At 41.8% G+C, this 18,379-nt stretch overlaps 1 protein-coding gene across 1 annotated transcript in view; it reads right to left on the reverse strand.

Moving 5' to 3' along the window:
* Positions 1-273: 273 nt before the first annotated feature.
* The window catches only part of nrcamb (neuronal cell adhesion molecule b), a 65,707-nt gene continuing 47,601 nt past the window's right edge, over positions 274-18,379 (reverse strand). The window contains 28 exon segments of the mRNA XM_080028277.1: positions 274-867; positions 3,813-3,891; positions 4,260-4,391; positions 5,140-5,295; positions 6,087-6,135; positions 6,139-6,269; positions 6,525-6,584; positions 8,023-8,199; positions 8,575-8,697; positions 9,019-9,223; positions 9,316-9,431; positions 9,579-9,804; positions 10,040-10,110; positions 10,315-10,512; positions 11,189-11,290; positions 12,014-12,043; positions 12,402-12,526; positions 12,767-12,914; positions 13,151-13,317; positions 13,407-13,518; positions 13,632-13,775; positions 14,248-14,382; positions 14,540-14,724; positions 14,839-14,950; positions 16,129-16,185; positions 16,808-16,978; positions 17,407-17,529; positions 17,909-18,102. Coding sequence (XP_079884403.1) covers positions 618-867; positions 3,813-3,891; positions 4,260-4,391; positions 5,140-5,295; positions 6,087-6,135; positions 6,139-6,269; positions 6,525-6,584; positions 8,023-8,199; positions 8,575-8,697; positions 9,019-9,223; positions 9,316-9,431; positions 9,579-9,804; positions 10,040-10,110; positions 10,315-10,512; positions 11,189-11,290; positions 12,014-12,043; positions 12,402-12,526; positions 12,767-12,914; positions 13,151-13,317; positions 13,407-13,518; positions 13,632-13,775; positions 14,248-14,382; positions 14,540-14,724; positions 14,839-14,950; positions 16,129-16,185; positions 16,808-16,978; positions 17,407-17,529; positions 17,909-18,102 — 3,778 coding nt within the window. The 3' untranslated portion in view covers positions 274-617.

Raw genomic sequence — 18,379 nt, forward strand, 5'->3', positions numbered from 1 at the left:
ATATATAAATACACTGTACATGATCTGTCTTGTGCCCCTGTAAATGCATGAGGGAAATCGCATGAAGGAATAACATTATTGAATACATAGTTCCTGTACAAAATTCTGTGTTGGAAAAAAAAGACAATACATGGAGTAATAGTGATTTCCTGTAGACAGTGTTTACTATTTGAACATAGTAGATAGTATAATAATAACCGATAACAGAAACGGATATAGTTCAGACGAGCACTGCATAGTCCATAAGAGATGTGTGGTAAGAATGCAACACTTGTTAATATCAAAGTGTTAATTCATATATGGGTTTAGGTCATATCATGTACTGCATGCACTGTTATAATAAAATATTTAAGGTTGAGCCACATCCTACTTCCATCCTTAATGCTGCGTGGGATACTGTGTATTGAGCACAGGTTTCAATGCCTCTCCGTGACAAACTTCCAAATGAAAACATAAACGTCTTTGATGAGTTGTGTGCGTTTCATATGTCATGTGTGGCACTGGGGATGGGGGATGATGGACATTATAAAGCCATGCCATGTGGAGGGGGAGGGACACCTCTAAGTAGGGGATTGAGCAGTCAGTCTGTGTACCAGCTCATACTGGTCTTTGATTGGCTACACAAAGGAGTTCAAGGAATTCATGGCATTAATGGGGGACGGGGCCTCGGAGCTCTCGTGGCCCTCAGTGTCCCTGCTGGCACTCTTTCCACTATACTGGCCGATAAACGAGCCATCCTCGTTGAACTGTCCGTCTCCTCCTTCTCCTCCTCCGTAGTCAACTAAACTGTCGTCACTGTCGTCTCTCTTAACTGTGCCATTGGACGGCGTGCGGCTCCCTTTTAACGGTTTATGGTCCTCATTGTCACTGAAGGAGAAAATAACATGCAGGTGTTACAGGTGAGATGGTGTGACAGATGCAACAAAGGAAATTAGTGATGGCTTTTTTAGAAGGAGCATACAATGGCTACTGCAAGTTTGATTGGTAATGCTAAGGTTTTTTTTTTTTACAGATTAAATAAAAATATATATTTTTAATAAAATTGTAACATCTCTCATTAATATGCAGTAGTGAACATTTGTGCCCACTGCAGAAGAAACAAATTTGAATTTGGCTTGCTCCATGTCTAAAAAAAATGGTAGCTATGAATGATTAGTTGGTTTCCATCAGGCAACAGGGGAATACAGCTCAAGCAATCACACCCTGTCCAAATTCCCCTTGAAACCAAATATGAAGTGGTTGACGTGTTGTTTGACAAAAGCATTTCCCAGCCCATTAGACAGAGGTTGTGATGGAAAACAGAAAAAATCCAAGGCAATGATGTGAATAAAACTTGGAAAGCAAGGTGTCAGCCAAACATCCCCCCCCCCAAAAAAAGCAAGCGTGATAATAATAATCACAAATTGGCAAAATGCATGAGAAATCTGCAAAGAAAGTTTTCTTTGGATATCAGACAGTCAACAACATTCCACATACAGTACATGAGTTGAACATCAATGAGATAGGGTCAGAAAGCCCTCATAATGCTGAAATGTTGTACTGTAAATGTTATATTTGACATAGGATATACAATCAGAACGCAAATGCATTTTCAGGGATAAAAGTAGCACAGTAAAGCCATAGATGAATGACTTTAAAGACTAGTCTATTCGCAATGCACATGATGAGGGCTTTATGACCAAATGTTAAACTTGATGACAGCCGTGAAATAACCTGGGATGCTTACACAGCGAGCACTTTTCTCCACGGTGACTTGACTATCCACTGACCTTCTTCACATGCTAGATCTAAAGGAACAATGACAGCCCACACACCACCATCACCCTTACCTTTACCTTTCCTGAGCCCTACAGCCCTGCCATCAGATGAGGAGACCCAGCTGAGATCCCCCACACAACACAACAGTCACTTCTAGGGATAATTGCACTACGCACAGCACACACTCGAGAGGAAGAAGTGCAGCATTGCAACAGGCACATACGCCAATGTACAATGTACTACTCCTGCAGTCAAACAAGAACAGCTTAGTTGAGTTAAGTTATGCCTTTATTGACATACTGTAAGGTTCCAGCTGAGCTTAATGAAACAGCATGGATGTGAAGTATAATACTCTCACAAAGGCACTATAATATTTGTACACTTTGCCTTGTGATGTATGGTCTACTGTGTTCTTTGAGTCAATTGTCCATTGAGGAGATTCCCCCTCCGGTGTAAATAGGTCTCTCATTTGATAATCACACAGTACAGTTTTAAAGGACAAGTCTGGTGCTATTCTACATTGTTCCTGTTGTCAAAAAATCCCTTGGAAAGTCCTAAACCAGCAATGGATTAATAATACTATAAAGTATTGACTATGCATCTAAACTAAAGTACAACACATACTATTCCTCTGTGCCACAGAGCTCCACTATTACCTAAACGTATTATTACATCAATGAGTCATGTTGTTGTTGTGTCCGTTCACTTCATTACAATGATGAACATGGGCACAGTAGTTTATTTTACAGTCGGTGCCACAAACGCCTCCGTGCTGCTGTAAATAAACACATGTGTAGGAATCTGTTGTTGACAGCTTGTAGCAGAGAGCCACAAATAAGCTGTTGAGATGTGGACACACACATTGTTGATTTAGGTCTGTTTACATTGTTTGACAATAATAAAAATGTAGGCTATCACCAGTCTTACCCTTAAAGAACGTTTAGCTATTAAAGAAAGGCTAACTTACTGTGATAAACAGCATTAACCAGCTCTTGTACACTCAGTGATGATTGCGTCCCTCAAACATGCTGATCATTTCATGTAAGATCCATATGCATCTATATACTGTATAACTATATTTAAACAATAAATCCATTCAACACATTATTGCCTGAAGCAATTTTTCATATATCAGATCTTCACACCATGCATATCACATATAATATATATGTATATATTTATATATATATTTATATACTGTATTTATCAATATGTTTTTATCACAGCATAAAATCCATAGAACAGATTAATGTATACATAATACAAAAATTAATATAAAATATAAAAGCAAGACCATCTTATAAATTGACTTATAAAAACAATTTGAAAATGCTAGCTATACAGTAAGTAAAGTGCTTCATTTTTTCTTTATTCTGCGTGCGATTGGAGAAGCAGCCCGGAAAGAGGACGCTAACAGGCATAGCTGGATAAATGCTGTAAGTTAGCAAAAAATTATCAGTTCAGTGATTTTCAATCCTATGGCGGTTGTTTATGTAAGTAACAATACACTAGGCAAAGTGTTAATACTATGTTTGTTTACTGAACACAGGATGTGTATGAGTTAGCTTATTATTTGGAATGGGAGTTGATGCTTGGGGTCAGTGTAAGATGTGTTGCAAATGAATCTAGCTTATCTATATTTTTTTCCTGACAGTCTTAAAGTTGAAAATAAAGACACCCAAACCCCTGAATCCCCTTGAAACCTGAAGAGTCCTGCTTCTCAATTGACACCACAATGTCCTATCAAGCACACACACACAATAGAGTCCAACACAGGCAGCATCCAGGACGTCCCAGAACCCAGGGAAGAAAAAATCTTGTGCTTCACGGTCGTAGAAGTTCAGATGAGGGGCACTTCTGCTTTTTGCTTTCTATTTGTGATGATCCTGGGTTAGTTATTGGTCAGCTGTAAGGGTTGAGAAGAGGGAGGGAGCGTAGAGCTCCAGCCCATTCAGAAAGAGCCCATCTGGGCAGAAAAGCAGGGGGGGCAGGGGCAAGGGTTGATGGGTAAAATGGGCTCTGGGGGCTCCAGAGGCCGGTGCACTTTCTCTCACCTGTATTCCCCAAAAGTACAGTCATCGTCTTTCATGGGCTGGAACTCTGGGTCTGTGTGTGCGTCCTCCTTCTCTTTGACTGGGGAGAAAAGAGGAAGCGATGTAGAAGGATTATAAAGTAGAGTAAGGAGCAATCGAAAAGGTGTAATGTTGCACATTGTATAGAATAGTATAGAAATATGTTCATCATAGTTGAAAGAAGAATTTTCTACGTGTTGTTTTGATGAGAATATTTTTAGTTTGAACCAGATAGAAATTCCGTCTTAAACCTTTCATGAGTGATTTCAGGGCAAAAATAACCCCATATTCCTTTATTTTGTTCAAATCTAATCTTAAAATCCATTTAAGTTTCACTGAGTCTTGGAAAATAAAGGGGGTTTGTAAGTGCTGGGATTAAATGAGATGGTTATAAATGTCCGTGTTGGTGTTTTCTGTTCTATAACTCACCAGGGTATTTGCCTCCCTTATTCCTCTGGATGAAGCAGATAATCAGGAGGATAAGGATGAGGAGAGCGATAGCACACATGAGGCCGATGAACCATCCCTGTGTGGCGATGTCCACCTGTCTGCTGGCCACTGCTAGGCCAGGGGAAGAGAGAGAAAGACTTCACATTTATGGACTGGATGACCTTTTCCCCCTGGCGGATAAGGCACAATTATGTGCTACAACAAACACGTGAAAAGTTATTCCCCTTAGCATTCTCTTAGTATGTTATTGTTAGAGAGTTCAGTTCGTGAGTGGATCATGATTGCTTTGATTGAGTGTTACCAAAAAAAAGACAACTTTCAGGTTAGACTAGTTAGAAATCTTCTAGATTAATCTAATGGTGACTTGAACGTATTGTTGAAAACACATTAGTTCACAATAAAGGAAATCAATGCCTCTCTCACAAGTCCACACACAAACACACACACATAAACACACACACATACATAGTTGAAGATACACAAAGACACACACAGATGACACAAAAACACGCATACTCTACTTGCAGGTTTACTGTGGGTGTTATTAGGTCGGACATTGTACCACTAAACATACGTTAAGCTGCTATATGAGAATTATATCCACTTTTTCTAAATTACCAGTTCTACAAGACTGATGCTGAAACATCAGCAACACAATCATGCACGCTGCTACACACTGTCTCTACAGGGACATGCCTGGTTAACAGAGAGACCATAACACATCTGTTAAACCCCCATGCTTCACTGCATTGTAATTACACGAGGCCACAGACTACTACATACTCTACAAACGACACAGTGCAAAGGGGCCAGGCCAGACCACGGTTTGAGGCAGGCGACCGCTCGGGAACTGCCTCACCTGGGAGCGTGACCAATAGCTCCTCAGAGCGCTGGAGCTGCTGGTCGCGCTGACCTTTGGCCACCAGGCGTACCGTATAGGACAGGCCCCCCTTTAAGCCCTTCAGCACAACGTTCTGAGAGCCGTTCACAAGCTCTCTCTGCCACTCCTCTTCACCTGCAGGGAGGGACGTTCATGGAAGAGAGGTACGTTTGAGGGAGCAAACACAGCTGCAAAATGGGTGACGGTGGGACATCATGACGTTATGGGTAACTAATTAGTTTTTTAAACATCTACTGGCATGGGATCACACTGCTGTCTATATTAGATTTAAATAGTTGATATTTGTGGAATTTAGTTATTTAAAAAAAACTATTCATATGAATGGATTATTACAGTGGCCCTAAAAGCTCAAATAAACACAAGCTAATTATTTGTGCGTTATCGACTTTACACATGATGTGCATTTGTTGTGCGTTGTTCTCTCAGGGCCACCGTAAATGGTGAGGAGCTAAATATGAAATGTGTTTGACTAATGATCACAAGGTTATGTTCCTGGAAACAACATTTTTCTAAATTACAGGGCTCTACGGTTATGCTATTCCCTAATAGGAATCCATTAAGGAGTAGGTGTGAGGGAGGCAGCCATACTACAACAACACAGTGTTGTTCATTCTCACTGCAGGTGGATAGAAATAATGGAGAGCACTTCAGTCAAAAATCAATTGGCATAAGACAAATGTTTGTGCCTGCTTTTTATGATGTTTGTCTTCGTATCTTTCGTAAATTCCAGCCTGATTGTCTCCGGAGATGAACACTTTTCCAGTCAATACCAGGATTGAGGTCATTAGCAATCCAATCACAGACAGACAGCCTTGTTGATCACATCTGGCGTCCAGGTTGGGAGGAATTAGTGTGACTGGCAATATTTCTATTCACCTGCACATGCCAATGATGAAGTAGCCTACGAGTCTCCTGCCAACTATGTTTGGAACTGACAGAAATAGAGGAAATGGACTATCTTTGCTTACTGTTTTTCACTCTGTATTCTACATAAACGTTTTTCTCCGGCCCCACGTACTCCCAACTGATCAGGGGCCCGTCCTCTTCAATGGAGGAACTAACGTTCCCAAACGGACTCACAGGCAGCGCTGAGCACACAAGAGAAAAGACAACCGTCAATATTGGTCTGCTGGTCAAAAGGGCAATCCAATAACGGGCAAGTCATTGCTTTGATTTAATAATATTCCTATTAAATGCTATAGGCATCACTGCATCTAGACCCTTTTAGCCTTATACAATAGCAATTCCAAATATACACTACAACAAGCAATAAACTACACAAAGATGATCGTATGACAAATCAGAGATGTAGTGTACTACTAAGATCACAGCGGTATCTGTACCCTTGCGGGGGGGATGGCGCCGAGGAGGCCGTGCAATGGGATGAGAGGTTTGAGTGCTTCCTGCAAACAACACGGAGACGGGGGGTGAACAGCGCAACACACACAAGAAACAACACAAGACATACACATAGACACACACACACTTTCCAAAGGCAGAGACAAAACAGACACCAAAGTCATCAAACACAGCAGCACACAGTTCATTGGCATGCCGAGCAAAGCTCTTGCCATGCAGCGAGAACAAACACCAGCAGCCACCATGGAAGAAGTGAGAAGGGGTCAAAGAAAAAAAAAACATTAAAAAAAGCAGCAAACGTCACAGAGCATCTTTATCAATGCGGCTTTGAACTCTGCAGAGCATTGCTGGTGGGCCGCAGACACTGATAAGCGCTGAAAGGAAATTGCTTATAGACGGTAGAAGAAGCGATAGCTGTATCTGTAAAACATGCATCAGACGGGCTGTGATATTAGAGCTGGTTGAGAGAAACAACAGGATCCCCCCCAGGATCTCTGTCACCATATGCAGCAGTGACAATAAGACATTTATGTTGTCATGCTGTGTAATGTAAGAGATGTTCGGTCTGAGGTTTTTTATAACGGCATGGGTCAACTTGTGTAACAATGCAACAGGATCATCACACTCATGATCCACTAAACATAGACACAGATGAAGTGCTATGTGTATGCTAAAAATAAAAGATGATGATAATATGGAAAGGTGTGCATTATATTGTACATTCAATTGTACATAATTGAGTGACAGGGGAGCATTTCACTGTTATGAAATGCAAGTGCCCTGATTTAACCGTTCAATTGTTGCTATCAATAATTTTTTATTCAAAATGAATGTGTGAACATTATTTCAATTAAACAATTAATTTGTTTAGTTCACCACAATATGTTAGAATTATAATTTCAGAAGCTGGAACCAGCATTGGATTACAATTTTTTTTTTAAATTGTTAAATGTTAAATATTTAATTTAGAGATCATTTCAAAATGACAAATCGACTGATTGTTTCTGCACTACTTCATAGAAAACACACAAAAACAAAACATCATGCTTCACACAAAAAAGAAATCAGCATTTCAGTGTTTTGGAAGGAACGTCTTTCAAAGCAAACCAAAAATGGCTAACTTTGAGAAGGCACACGCAGCGAGGTGCAGCCAGAAATAAAACCAAATCAAAATTAAAGCATGTGACACCGTGTCTGAGATTGTTTCTGGTTCCCTTATCCTTATTCAAATATTAGTAATTAAAGCATTCTTTACAAAATGGTCTTTCATCTCAACCCATCAACCACCCTGATGAAAGTAGGACATGGTTGAACTGAGTTGTGTGATGTTTTAATTTTCATCATACTGTGCAAATGATGTGTAGATTAATGACATGTTACCTGAGTAATCAAAGTAATGTATTGAAAATTCTGCTTGCTTTTTCAGGTAAAAAAAACGATGAAGATTATTTTGGGTCATTTTATCTGGGTCTGCTGACTTACCTCCGTCAATGATGGTGGCCGCTTCCTGAGTAATGGCTGGGCCTGCTCCCCTGACTGTTTTGGCATTCAAATAAAACTTGTAGCGTGTGCTGTACTTGAGGTTGGGCAAAGTGACTGAGGTCTCATTGGCCGCCAGGGCCAGCTCCTCCACTGGGCCCAGCTCATTGGAGTTATTGACTACAGGGGTGGAGGATGGGCGACAAGAATCATGGAATAGGGGATGGAAGTAGTGGGGTAAGTTGAATAGAGGAATGAGGGGGGGCGTAGACAGGGTAGGAGTTTCAATGGTGAGAAAAAGGTGGAAATGAAAGTATTTGGAAGTGTGGGATTTAGGAATAGAAGGCGGGAGTGACAAAGATGATTTATTAATTTGTGTCTTAATTTTAGGCAAAGTAACTTGCTGAGATCACTCTAAAAATGTATTCCTCTCCGTTTTACAATCTGAACAGGATGACAGTACTAGACATGATAAAAGAGGACGTACAAAACTACAAACTACATGAAGGAAGGTAACATTCACTAGTTGTTATCTTGTAGTAAAGAAAGTCTCACCTGGCTGATATTTGAGGGTGTAGCCAGTAATGCGTCCATTACGGACATGAGGAGGGCTCCAATCGAGGGTTAGAGAGTCCTGGTTTGGGCTGGTGACTATCAGGGAATTAGGCGCTCCAGGCACTGCAGAAAAAAAACACATGAATTAGCGTCAAGGATTCACTTGAGTTGTACTATTATAGTCAAAAATATGTTTTGCCCATTCTTTATTCATTTGTATGTTTAACCTTTATGCTTCAGGTAGAATGATGTATGTGCAAAGTTTGACACTTTTAATGACACACATTAAGGTTGAGGATTCAGAATCAAAATGCTGCTGTTTGTATGCTATCATCAGAAATATAGATCCAATTAAGTGTTAATACTAGATGATCCCAATTAAGCATTAATATGATTTGGCGTATACTATATTGAAATGAGAGAAGAAATGATTGCTTCTTTTACCTCCTTCAGGTGTCTCAAACTGCTCTGTGGGGCTGGTGGGCCCCTCTCCCTTGCCGTTAAACACCCGCACATTGAATGAGTAGAGGCTGTAGGGGTGCAGACCGGGCAGCATGCCGCGGGTGTGGTTCCCGCTGAAGGTCAGGATCTGCTTCTCCACATGATGGGGGTTGTGTTTGTGGAGGCTGCGCTCTCTCCAGTAGTACACCTATACACAACACAGGTAGAATACAGTGTTAAGGGTGTATTGTGGTTGGTGGGATTGGTGGCATACTCCTTATACTGCCTTTTGTACTGTACCTTATATCCCTTCAGATGTCCGCGTATTAATTTTGAAGCCACAGGGTCCCAGTGTATCTCGGCCAGAGAGCTGTTCACTACCATGGCCTGCACATTGCCTGGAGCAGCCACTGGCACTGTAAGATAAGACAAGGAAAACAACAAAACAACAGTTCAATTAAAAAGGAAACATACTGAGTAAACGTTATAGTTCACAAAGCCAAATGCATCCACTTGTGCACATGGTATATTCTATAAGGGTCTAAAGAGTCCGTCTAACTCACAGTCCTCTCCTGAGTGGCCGTGGGCAATAGCGGGCTCAGGTCCGGCTCCGTAGTCGTTCACAGCCTGAACCTTCAGCTCGTATGGAACAAACGTGGGCGTTCCGGACACAACAAACTGGGAGTTGTTTGCCACTGTCACTGCGGTCCAATCATTCTCCATGCCCTTCTGCCTCCACATCACTTTATAATGAAGCCCTGGGCCATTAGACTGGATGCCTGTTAGCGGCTGAAGAGGAGACAAGTTTGAAATTGTAACTTTTCTTTCCATACTTTTTCAGAAAACACTGAATGTACATCATGTATAAGCTTTTTCGGTGGATAACAACAGAAGTAGGCACAAATGAAATCCCATAAGACCAGGCAATTACAAAATCATGCTTTATAGTACTAAGGAGGATACTTTGATGTTTCATTGTACTCCCAGGATAACAGTAATGCTTCAGGATTCAGGACAGCCTTACCTTCCATGAGATTACAAGATTATCATGCACAGTTCCAAATCCCACAACTCCTGTTGGGTTCTCGTCCGGAGCTAAAACAAAAATAGTAATAAAGACAAAAGGAAACGTTATCCCAATGGAGGCTCAGATAGGAAACGAGGCATTCACCAACCGCCGAGTTATGTACTATCTAACTTTAACATGCTTACTTACAAAAACACAATTACTTGTATTAGGAATACATCATCAGATTTCTCTATTATTTCTGTGTTTGAAAACATGAATACCGATCGTACCTGCTGGTTCTGTCTTGAACATTCTGGAGGGGAAGCTGGGTGGGCTTAAATCCACTGCATTGACGGCCATCACTCTGAAGGTGTAGTGGGCGTAGGGGGAGAGTTTGAGGTGAGCTGTGGTCCTGGTTCCAGGGACCTCGGTCAGATTATGCCAGACACCTCGGTGGTGCAGTGAGTCCTCGTACTGGATCAGAAACTCTGTGGAAAATAGAGGAAAAAACACAATGATTGCACAAAACTGAACACTTTGCATAACTGGTATCAATGCCTTCAACTCTTTTTGCACAAATATGTCAATATCCTAGTACTTTGAGGTGGATATTGAACTCAGGTTTTGTAGGCCATTAGATTTTATTCACATTGCAAATGCCAAAAATCTACTAAATTTAAGCAGTACTCCAGGGCATTAGTTTTGCACTTCTATACTGCTTGAAGACTCATTATAAAACAGATTACCTTTTTAACAGACAAAATCTAAAGCAGTATAGGCTGAGATATCCCGACTTTAGTTCCTAGTATGGGTCAAGCTTAAAAAATGCTGGATCCTACGATTCACATCATTCAACTTAAAATAATGAATAAGAACCTCCGGGCCACCTCTGTGCCCTCTTCTTTCAAGTCACACATGTCAAGTTTCCAAAGCAGGCTTTCCATTAAAAGACCTAGTGAGTCTCCTTATGACGAGTGAACTAAACTCTATATGTGAAACCAGTTAAATGTCCCTTAAAAAAATGTGTCTGTCTGCCTCACTTATACTGTAACAGCACAAACAGCTTGGATGAGGTGAAAGGGCGCGCGCACCCACACACCCACACCCACACACACACACACACACACACACACACACACACACACACACACACTTAAGACCTACTCAGTATAGGAGAGTTATGTTCATCCCCAGGGGTCCAAGTGAGCTGAACACTCTTCTTTTTCTGGTCCGTCAGCTCTAGGTCAGTTGGGGGGTCAGGTCGCTCTGGTGGAGGAACAGCACAGGCAGCAACATTAACACACAGTGACAGCTACAGTATATGAAGGGATCCATGCCACGACAACATGAAGCAAAAACAAAAGGCGATATCTCATCACATAAACTTTTCTTGTCATACTAGATTCTTATTAAATGCTAAGTATGATGGTTTAACCAAGCACACCTTTCAGTTACTCCCCTGTTTCTTTTCATGGTTAAATGGACCATGTCATTTGCTCCATGATACACATGCATCATGCATATGAAAACGATTGATCTCCCACAATCACTCTGCATGAAATAGAGTCTGTGGCTCACTAGAGAGGCTAAATTGAAGCTCATGTCTTGGAACTGTAATGACAAAGTGGAATACATGCTTGGAATAAATGAGTTATGAGGAAATTATGCATTTGAAAAAAATCCTGAGTGGTGTGATAGGGAGATGTCTGCTGCTTTACAAATTATCTTCGCATTCAAGTGTGAGTGGAAATTGCTTCCTAAATTGCTGCCTAAATGTGTGATGTTTGTGGTTTAGTGCAATCAGACTTTAAAAACATACCATTTATTTAAAAGAAAACGTTATGAAAAATCACCTTAAGGACAACAAGTACATTCCGGTAAATCAAAACAAAAAATAGAACATGCTCGCGTAACAGAAACACCCAACAAACGACACAAGCCCCATGTCAACAGAGCACATCTGGGAGCTCATGTGTGCCGCAGGTTTACCGTAGACAACAGCTGGTGTTGGCGTGGCCTCTGCCAGATAGAGTGGTTGGGGTTGTGGTGGGGGGGCAGGAGTGAAAAAGGGGTTTAGTGGTGAGTCAGCCATAAGAAAAACAAAGAAGGTTGTCTGGCTGGCTAACAAGGTAACAATCAAATATTCATGCTGCTGACATGATCGCTGACGAAATCCGCTTTGCCCCCTCTTAAGTAAACTCTCAGGCAATTAACTCTGAAGGGGCTGAAAGGCAATCTGCGGTGGTGTGCGTTATTGGACAGATTCACATTTCTGGGAAGACCAAGAAATGGAGAGAGGTTGCTCTTGAATAATTTGTGAGTTTGTTTTTATGATTCAGTGATCAGAAATTGAATTTCTAGCAAAAGCCGAACATACCGACAACAGTGAGCTCTGCGCTGGCGGAATCGTGGTCCAGAGAAGTGTTCATGATGCAGGTGTACACGCCCGCGTCGTACTCCGTCACGTCACTGATGGTCAGGCTGTCGGAGTCTACGATCAACCTGTAAACAGAGCATTCGGACACACAGGTTTAGTGCTACATCGGCGTGCAAACTCGGGGTTGTTCACCTTCTATTTTTCTTGTCCAAGCAAGGACAAAAAGGCCAGACAGAAACAGAGAATATAACAGTACAATTTAATTAAAAAGAGTGCTAATTAGATAGTGGCTAGATCCATTAAAACTAATGTGGTAAAAAAAGACAGCGAACACAAGAAGTGAGACGTCTGGAGACAGCTCTGACCTCTCGTCGTCGGGCAGCTCTCCGTCGTCTTTGAGCCAGGTCATGGTGGGGACGAGTGACGGGTCGTGTTTCACCTTACACTCAAACACTACAGATGTGCCCCTCAGGACCACTTTGTACTCCGGCTGCTTCAGGATTCGGGTGGGCTCTGATGGGAAGGGGAGATTTATGTAAGATTCATTTAAGTGTATTAAAATAAATGAATCCAACAATAAGGCTAACAAGTGTGAGCAAATATTCTATAAACTATTTTTTCTGGCAGGAGTAGGGCTCTACTTCAGAGGTTATTATTTGGACTCCGTTGACTATACAGAAAATGTTGATATTTTTACTTTATATAACAATCTTAACTAGCTGTTAGATTCAGTTGAGAAACACTCTCACCTTTGACCTCTAGTAAGACGTGATTCTCAGAGATACCGAGTGAGTTCCTTGCCGCGCAGGTGTATTTGCCGCTATTATGGGCTTGAGCAATAGGAATCTCCAAAGTCCCATTGTCGTGAAGGATGTAAGGGTCCCCATGCAGCGTGCTGGACCGGCTGTCTTTGAACCTGAAACAAGAGAGGCAGCCACTTTGAGCTTGTGGAGAAACACAACACTACACACTACACTTTCCTCGCTTAAAAGTTCATTAACCCACCATGTAATTTTCGGGATGGGTGACCCAAACGAGGCGCAGTCGATCAGGGCCCGCTGGTTTTTGATGACCTGGTAGAGTTGGTTGGCCTGTGTCAGCACTCTGGGCGTCTCCGCTTCAATGAGACAGCAACGCAATCATTGGCATGTTATAACCACTCACACAAATCAATGTAAATGGAAAACAGTGAGGTCAAATAGAAAAATGGATCTTGCATAATGAACCTACAGAGCACGTTGGCAAAAGCGTTGGACAGGAGGTAGCCGTAGTCATTGGAGACGTTGCACTGGTAGACGGCGCTGGATCCCGTCTGCACATCGGTGAAGATGATGGTGTCGTCCTCCACCTTCCTGCTCAGGTCCTTAGGGGAATCTGTTCAAGCATAACAGGGTTTACAGAGGGAACTTACTCTTTGAATTCTGGGTGAACCTTTCAGAGAGGCTTTCATATGGACAGGTATCTCTCATATAAATTCTATTTCTGGGTTGTCTGCTCTGTATTAAAGTAATAGGTTTGGCTTTTGTGCCTTTTCTAATGAAAGGATCACTACAACTCTCATGTCCAAAATGATAGGCTTTGCTTGTTTTGTCTAAAAGGAAAATAGGGATACAATTTTTTTTTTTTAAAAGTATTGTTTTGGTACTCAAAACTCAAATATTGTTGATAGCAAATATAGAGGAAGAAAAATGCTACACATAACCAGAATGTATTTAAAAATCTGTCATTTCTCTTAAATAATAAGAACCTTAAAAAAAATGCATAGCTTATATGAAAAATCTCAAAGACTGGGACATTTCTTTTCTAAGCACAGTGAGTTTCCGTCATAGAAACAGGCTGGACTCACTCTCTATGGGGATGCCATTCATAGCCCAGTTGATGGAGGGCTTGGGCGTGCCACTGGCCCTGCAGGTCAAAACGCCGTTTTCCCCTGGAGCTAGAACAAGGTTCCTGGGCGGCCCACTGATCCAATACGGAGCAGCTGGAAATGGAGCGGAGCGCAGCAGAAGGCGGAAGAAAAATTAATGACTCAACACTCTGGTGCACCGTTGGCATGCGCCGTGCATTAATCAATAATGAGATGGCGGGGAGAATGAGGCAGGCTGACGGGAGGACGGCATGTTTAATCACACACGCACCTTTGACCATGACGTGGATGTTGTGGTGCACAAAGCCCAGACCATTCTTGGCGGTGCAGCGGTAATCGCCCGCGTCTGATTCTGACACGTTTACTATACGAAGGGTCCTCTGGTAATGCAGGAAAGATAAGCGTTTTGCCGGGAGATCTCCGCTCACTTTGGACCAGGAAATATCCGGGGTAGGACTGTATTTAAAGAGAGAGAGAGAAGTGACAAAGAGAGTTAATGACACTCGAGCAGGTGGGCACTCAAAGGCCTTTTCAGGACTGAAACAAAATGGCAGATTTCTTTTCACTTACAGTCCTTCGGCAATGCACTCCATCTCCAGCACCTGTCCCCTCAACACCGTCTTGGAGCTGGAGGGGCCAGATGGGATGAGGAAAGTTGGCCTCCTCTCATCCGCTGCGTTGTCTACAGTTCGCAAACACACACACAGAAATTCACAAAGAAAATGATTATCAACTCTTCTGCATAAGTCCATAAGAAAGTGAAGATCTAGGCCCTTCACATTCACAAGCCTTTCTTCAATGTACTCACTCCACCATATAATAAAAGCTTTCTTCTACAATGGGTTTTCAGTGCACGGACACTAAGCCACTTCATTATACACCACAACGCTTATATTTTATGGCTAGATATCAATTTTATGGCCATGTTGTGTTTTATTGCACTGCTTTCTGTGGCTGTTTATAGCCAATTAATTATCCTCTTGCCGTTATTGTATGAAGCGTATATAGAATTGACTATTACAGGCTTGGAGATGTGCTTTCTGCTACTGAACTTAAGAAGTAATAAACTGAACTAATAATAATAGAAGAAAATGTACTAAACGTTTATGGTGATGATAAGATAAGAAGACCCTGTGAGCATGTGAGCAATTTGATTAGAATCAAACTGCTTGCATGCTTTCGGGATGGCCAATGTGTAGCATTGTTTTAGACAAAGAGACAAAACCAAAGATCTTCTAAGCAAAGATAAATGAAGTGAGAGGAAAAGGATTGGTGACAGAGAGATTAAGAAATAGATCTAAAATTAGGTTAGTGTGCAGGGATAGTTTGCATCTGTCTGTTTGAAGGAGGAAAGGCAAACAGAAAGGAGTCATTTAACAAGTTTTTAAAGGAGTGTGTTGGGATAAACTGTATTTATCACCAATCAGACTACATTGTTAAAGGTGTTTAAATAATTCACAAAAAAAACCTTTAATAAAAAAGTTATTGTTATTGTTATACATGCCAAAGTTATACAATCAGCTCAGTTGATATTAATCATCATGCAGTGCCAGTTGAAGCAATGTATAGGAGGAAGTGAATAGGTATAAAAAGGATTTTGATTGGATAGGAGCAGGAACCACAAAGGGACAGAGAACTCACTTGGATTCAGGGGGTTAGAGTTAGTGGATTGATGCTCTATTTTGTGGGGTAAACACTAGAGGGTGCCAGATGTCACCCCTAAATAAATCAGCGAGAGTGTACAAAGGCTTGGGTTGCCAGGTTTGAAGGGTTAGCCGTTAGTGGGGTAAAAGCTACAGATCGGAGCTCTAAGGTTTGGAGAGAGGGGTTGGGTAAACACTATGGGGTGCCAAAACTCACCACTAAATAAATCAGTTTCATTGTAAAAAGCTGCCATTGTGTCATTGATTGCATCCACTGTAACACAAAAATCAAAATCAAACATGCCACAAGTTGAAATAATCAGGGAACATAAAAAAAATAACACATGTGTTTACAACCTAACATGAAACTAGATTAAAACGTTCAGGGGGGGAAAAAACTCAAATGGATCAAATGTCACAAGAAATGAAGAATGATTGTAATAGGAATGTTGTGGGAACAGCTTGTCGTCATGTCAACTGCAAAGAGCTGGACTAAATGAGAGCAGCCTTTGTTGTTGATGGAGAGTGTGCGCATACAGAACGTCTCACAGAAGTAATAAAATGAATGGCTGCCAGGCAGATAGTGCGGGGAGCTCTGACAATATGTCTTTTCAGTGGGATGACGATTCGGCTGGCGTCTCCGAGGATGGGATCAGAGATAGGAAATGCTACTTCCCTCCTACGCAGTCATGCTAGTACATACTACTGCTGTAAATCAACTGCCTCTCGTGCACACGTTACAAACAGACTCACACACACACTCGCATCGTCTCACGTCATTCGAGCTCATTACACCTTCTATGCAATTTGACTGCATTTATCTTGCTGCCTGCTCGCCCCGCACACGCACACGCACACACACACACACACACACACACACACACAGTCTGACTTACGGCTGAGGACCTTGACGGTGATGGGTTGCTTCTGTTGGATGGTTTGTGTGTAAGGGAAGCGGGCGTAGCAGATGTAGTCGTTCCTGGAATCCTCTCGGAGAACATTGGAGAAGTAAAGGTCTCCGTTCAGGGACTGGGAGACCCTGTTGCTCTGAGGCAGCCTCTGGAAGTCTGAAATGTACACCAAACTAAATATGTTGAAGCTTACATTGTTTTAGGTACATGCTACTCTACCTGCTAACGCCTTCTTTAAATGAATGACATTTTTACAAAATAATCAAAAAACTTGAGAGTGTAAGTGTATTCTTGACCTCACCTCTCAATACATTCAATTGCTTTTCTGGATACTTGTTCGAGTAATCAAGACAAATGTACATGACCAAGGATGAGACCTTGAGTAGCCTCTGAGGCATTATGTTGGTCAACATAAGGTCCACATTCCCAATTTTCTCTGCCACAAAAAACTAATGGTCGCTTTTGTTCATATATCAAATAAATGTTTTTAAAAAATGTATGTAAATATATGACTGTGTAAGGTAAAACAGTGTCTTAAAATGTGAACATGTAAACAGCCAAAACATTAAATCCAATTTGCTCACAATTGTCCATCCAGAATATGATTGGAGGAGGCAGGCCGGCAGGGGGTCGACACGGCAACACCAAGGACACGCCCTCCTGAACCACGATTGGCTTGAGTTTTTCCTTTGACCACAAGGGGGACCCTGCAAACATGCACACAGCAGTGGATGACGTATCTCAGGATTTAAAATGAAATATTTTGGTTACTGATGGACTGTCGCTGATATGATGACAAACGTGAGAAGGCAAGGTGAGAGGGCGGGAAGTCTAACTGAATAACAACGCGCTAAAAAAGGAGAAATACAAAAGGGTATTCAATCTATACCTACTCTTACATCCTGCTAAGTGAAACATGCTGCATTCTACGTGCAACCTTTACCTGTCAGGAGGGCTCTTAATGTGGAATATGCTACTTTATTGTTAGAAAAGAAAAAAGAATGATGTGAGAAATGCATGACTTTAAGAAAATGGAAGAAAAGAACAATTTCAAATGATGGAAATGTTGGACTGTAGTGAACTTACGGGACTGTTGTACGACTATGTTGTTGGAAACAGCAGTTCCATGTTTGTTCCTGGCCGTGCACTGGTACACATACTCGTACTGTTCGGCCTTCGCTCTGCTGATGTCCACCACCAGGGTGCCAGAGTGAGGCTTCATGCTCACGTTGGGGTCCTCGTCGATGTCAAAGTGGGTCCCGTTTCTTGTCCAGGAGAAACTGAAGCAAAAATTAAAAAAGATCAGTGTCATAATATCTGATGATGTAAAAAAGTAGCTGTGCATGCCTGTGTGTGTGTGTGTGTGTGTGTGTGTGTGTGTGTGTGTGTGTGTGTGTGTGTGTGTGTGTGTGTGTGTGTGTGTGTGTGTGTGTGTGTGTGTGTGTGTGTGTGTGTGTGTGTGTGTGTGTGTGTACATGTAGTGATGTTGCCTGCAAATGAAGTGGATGTTACACTTAGATCAATAAAGCAAAGAGGATGGCATGATGTGGAAGCAAA

This window comes from Ammodytes marinus (genome assembly GCF_949987685.1).
Source record: "Ammodytes marinus genome assembly, chromosome: 5".
NCBI lineage: Eukaryota > Metazoa > Chordata > Actinopteri > Uranoscopiformes > Ammodytidae > Ammodytes > Ammodytes marinus.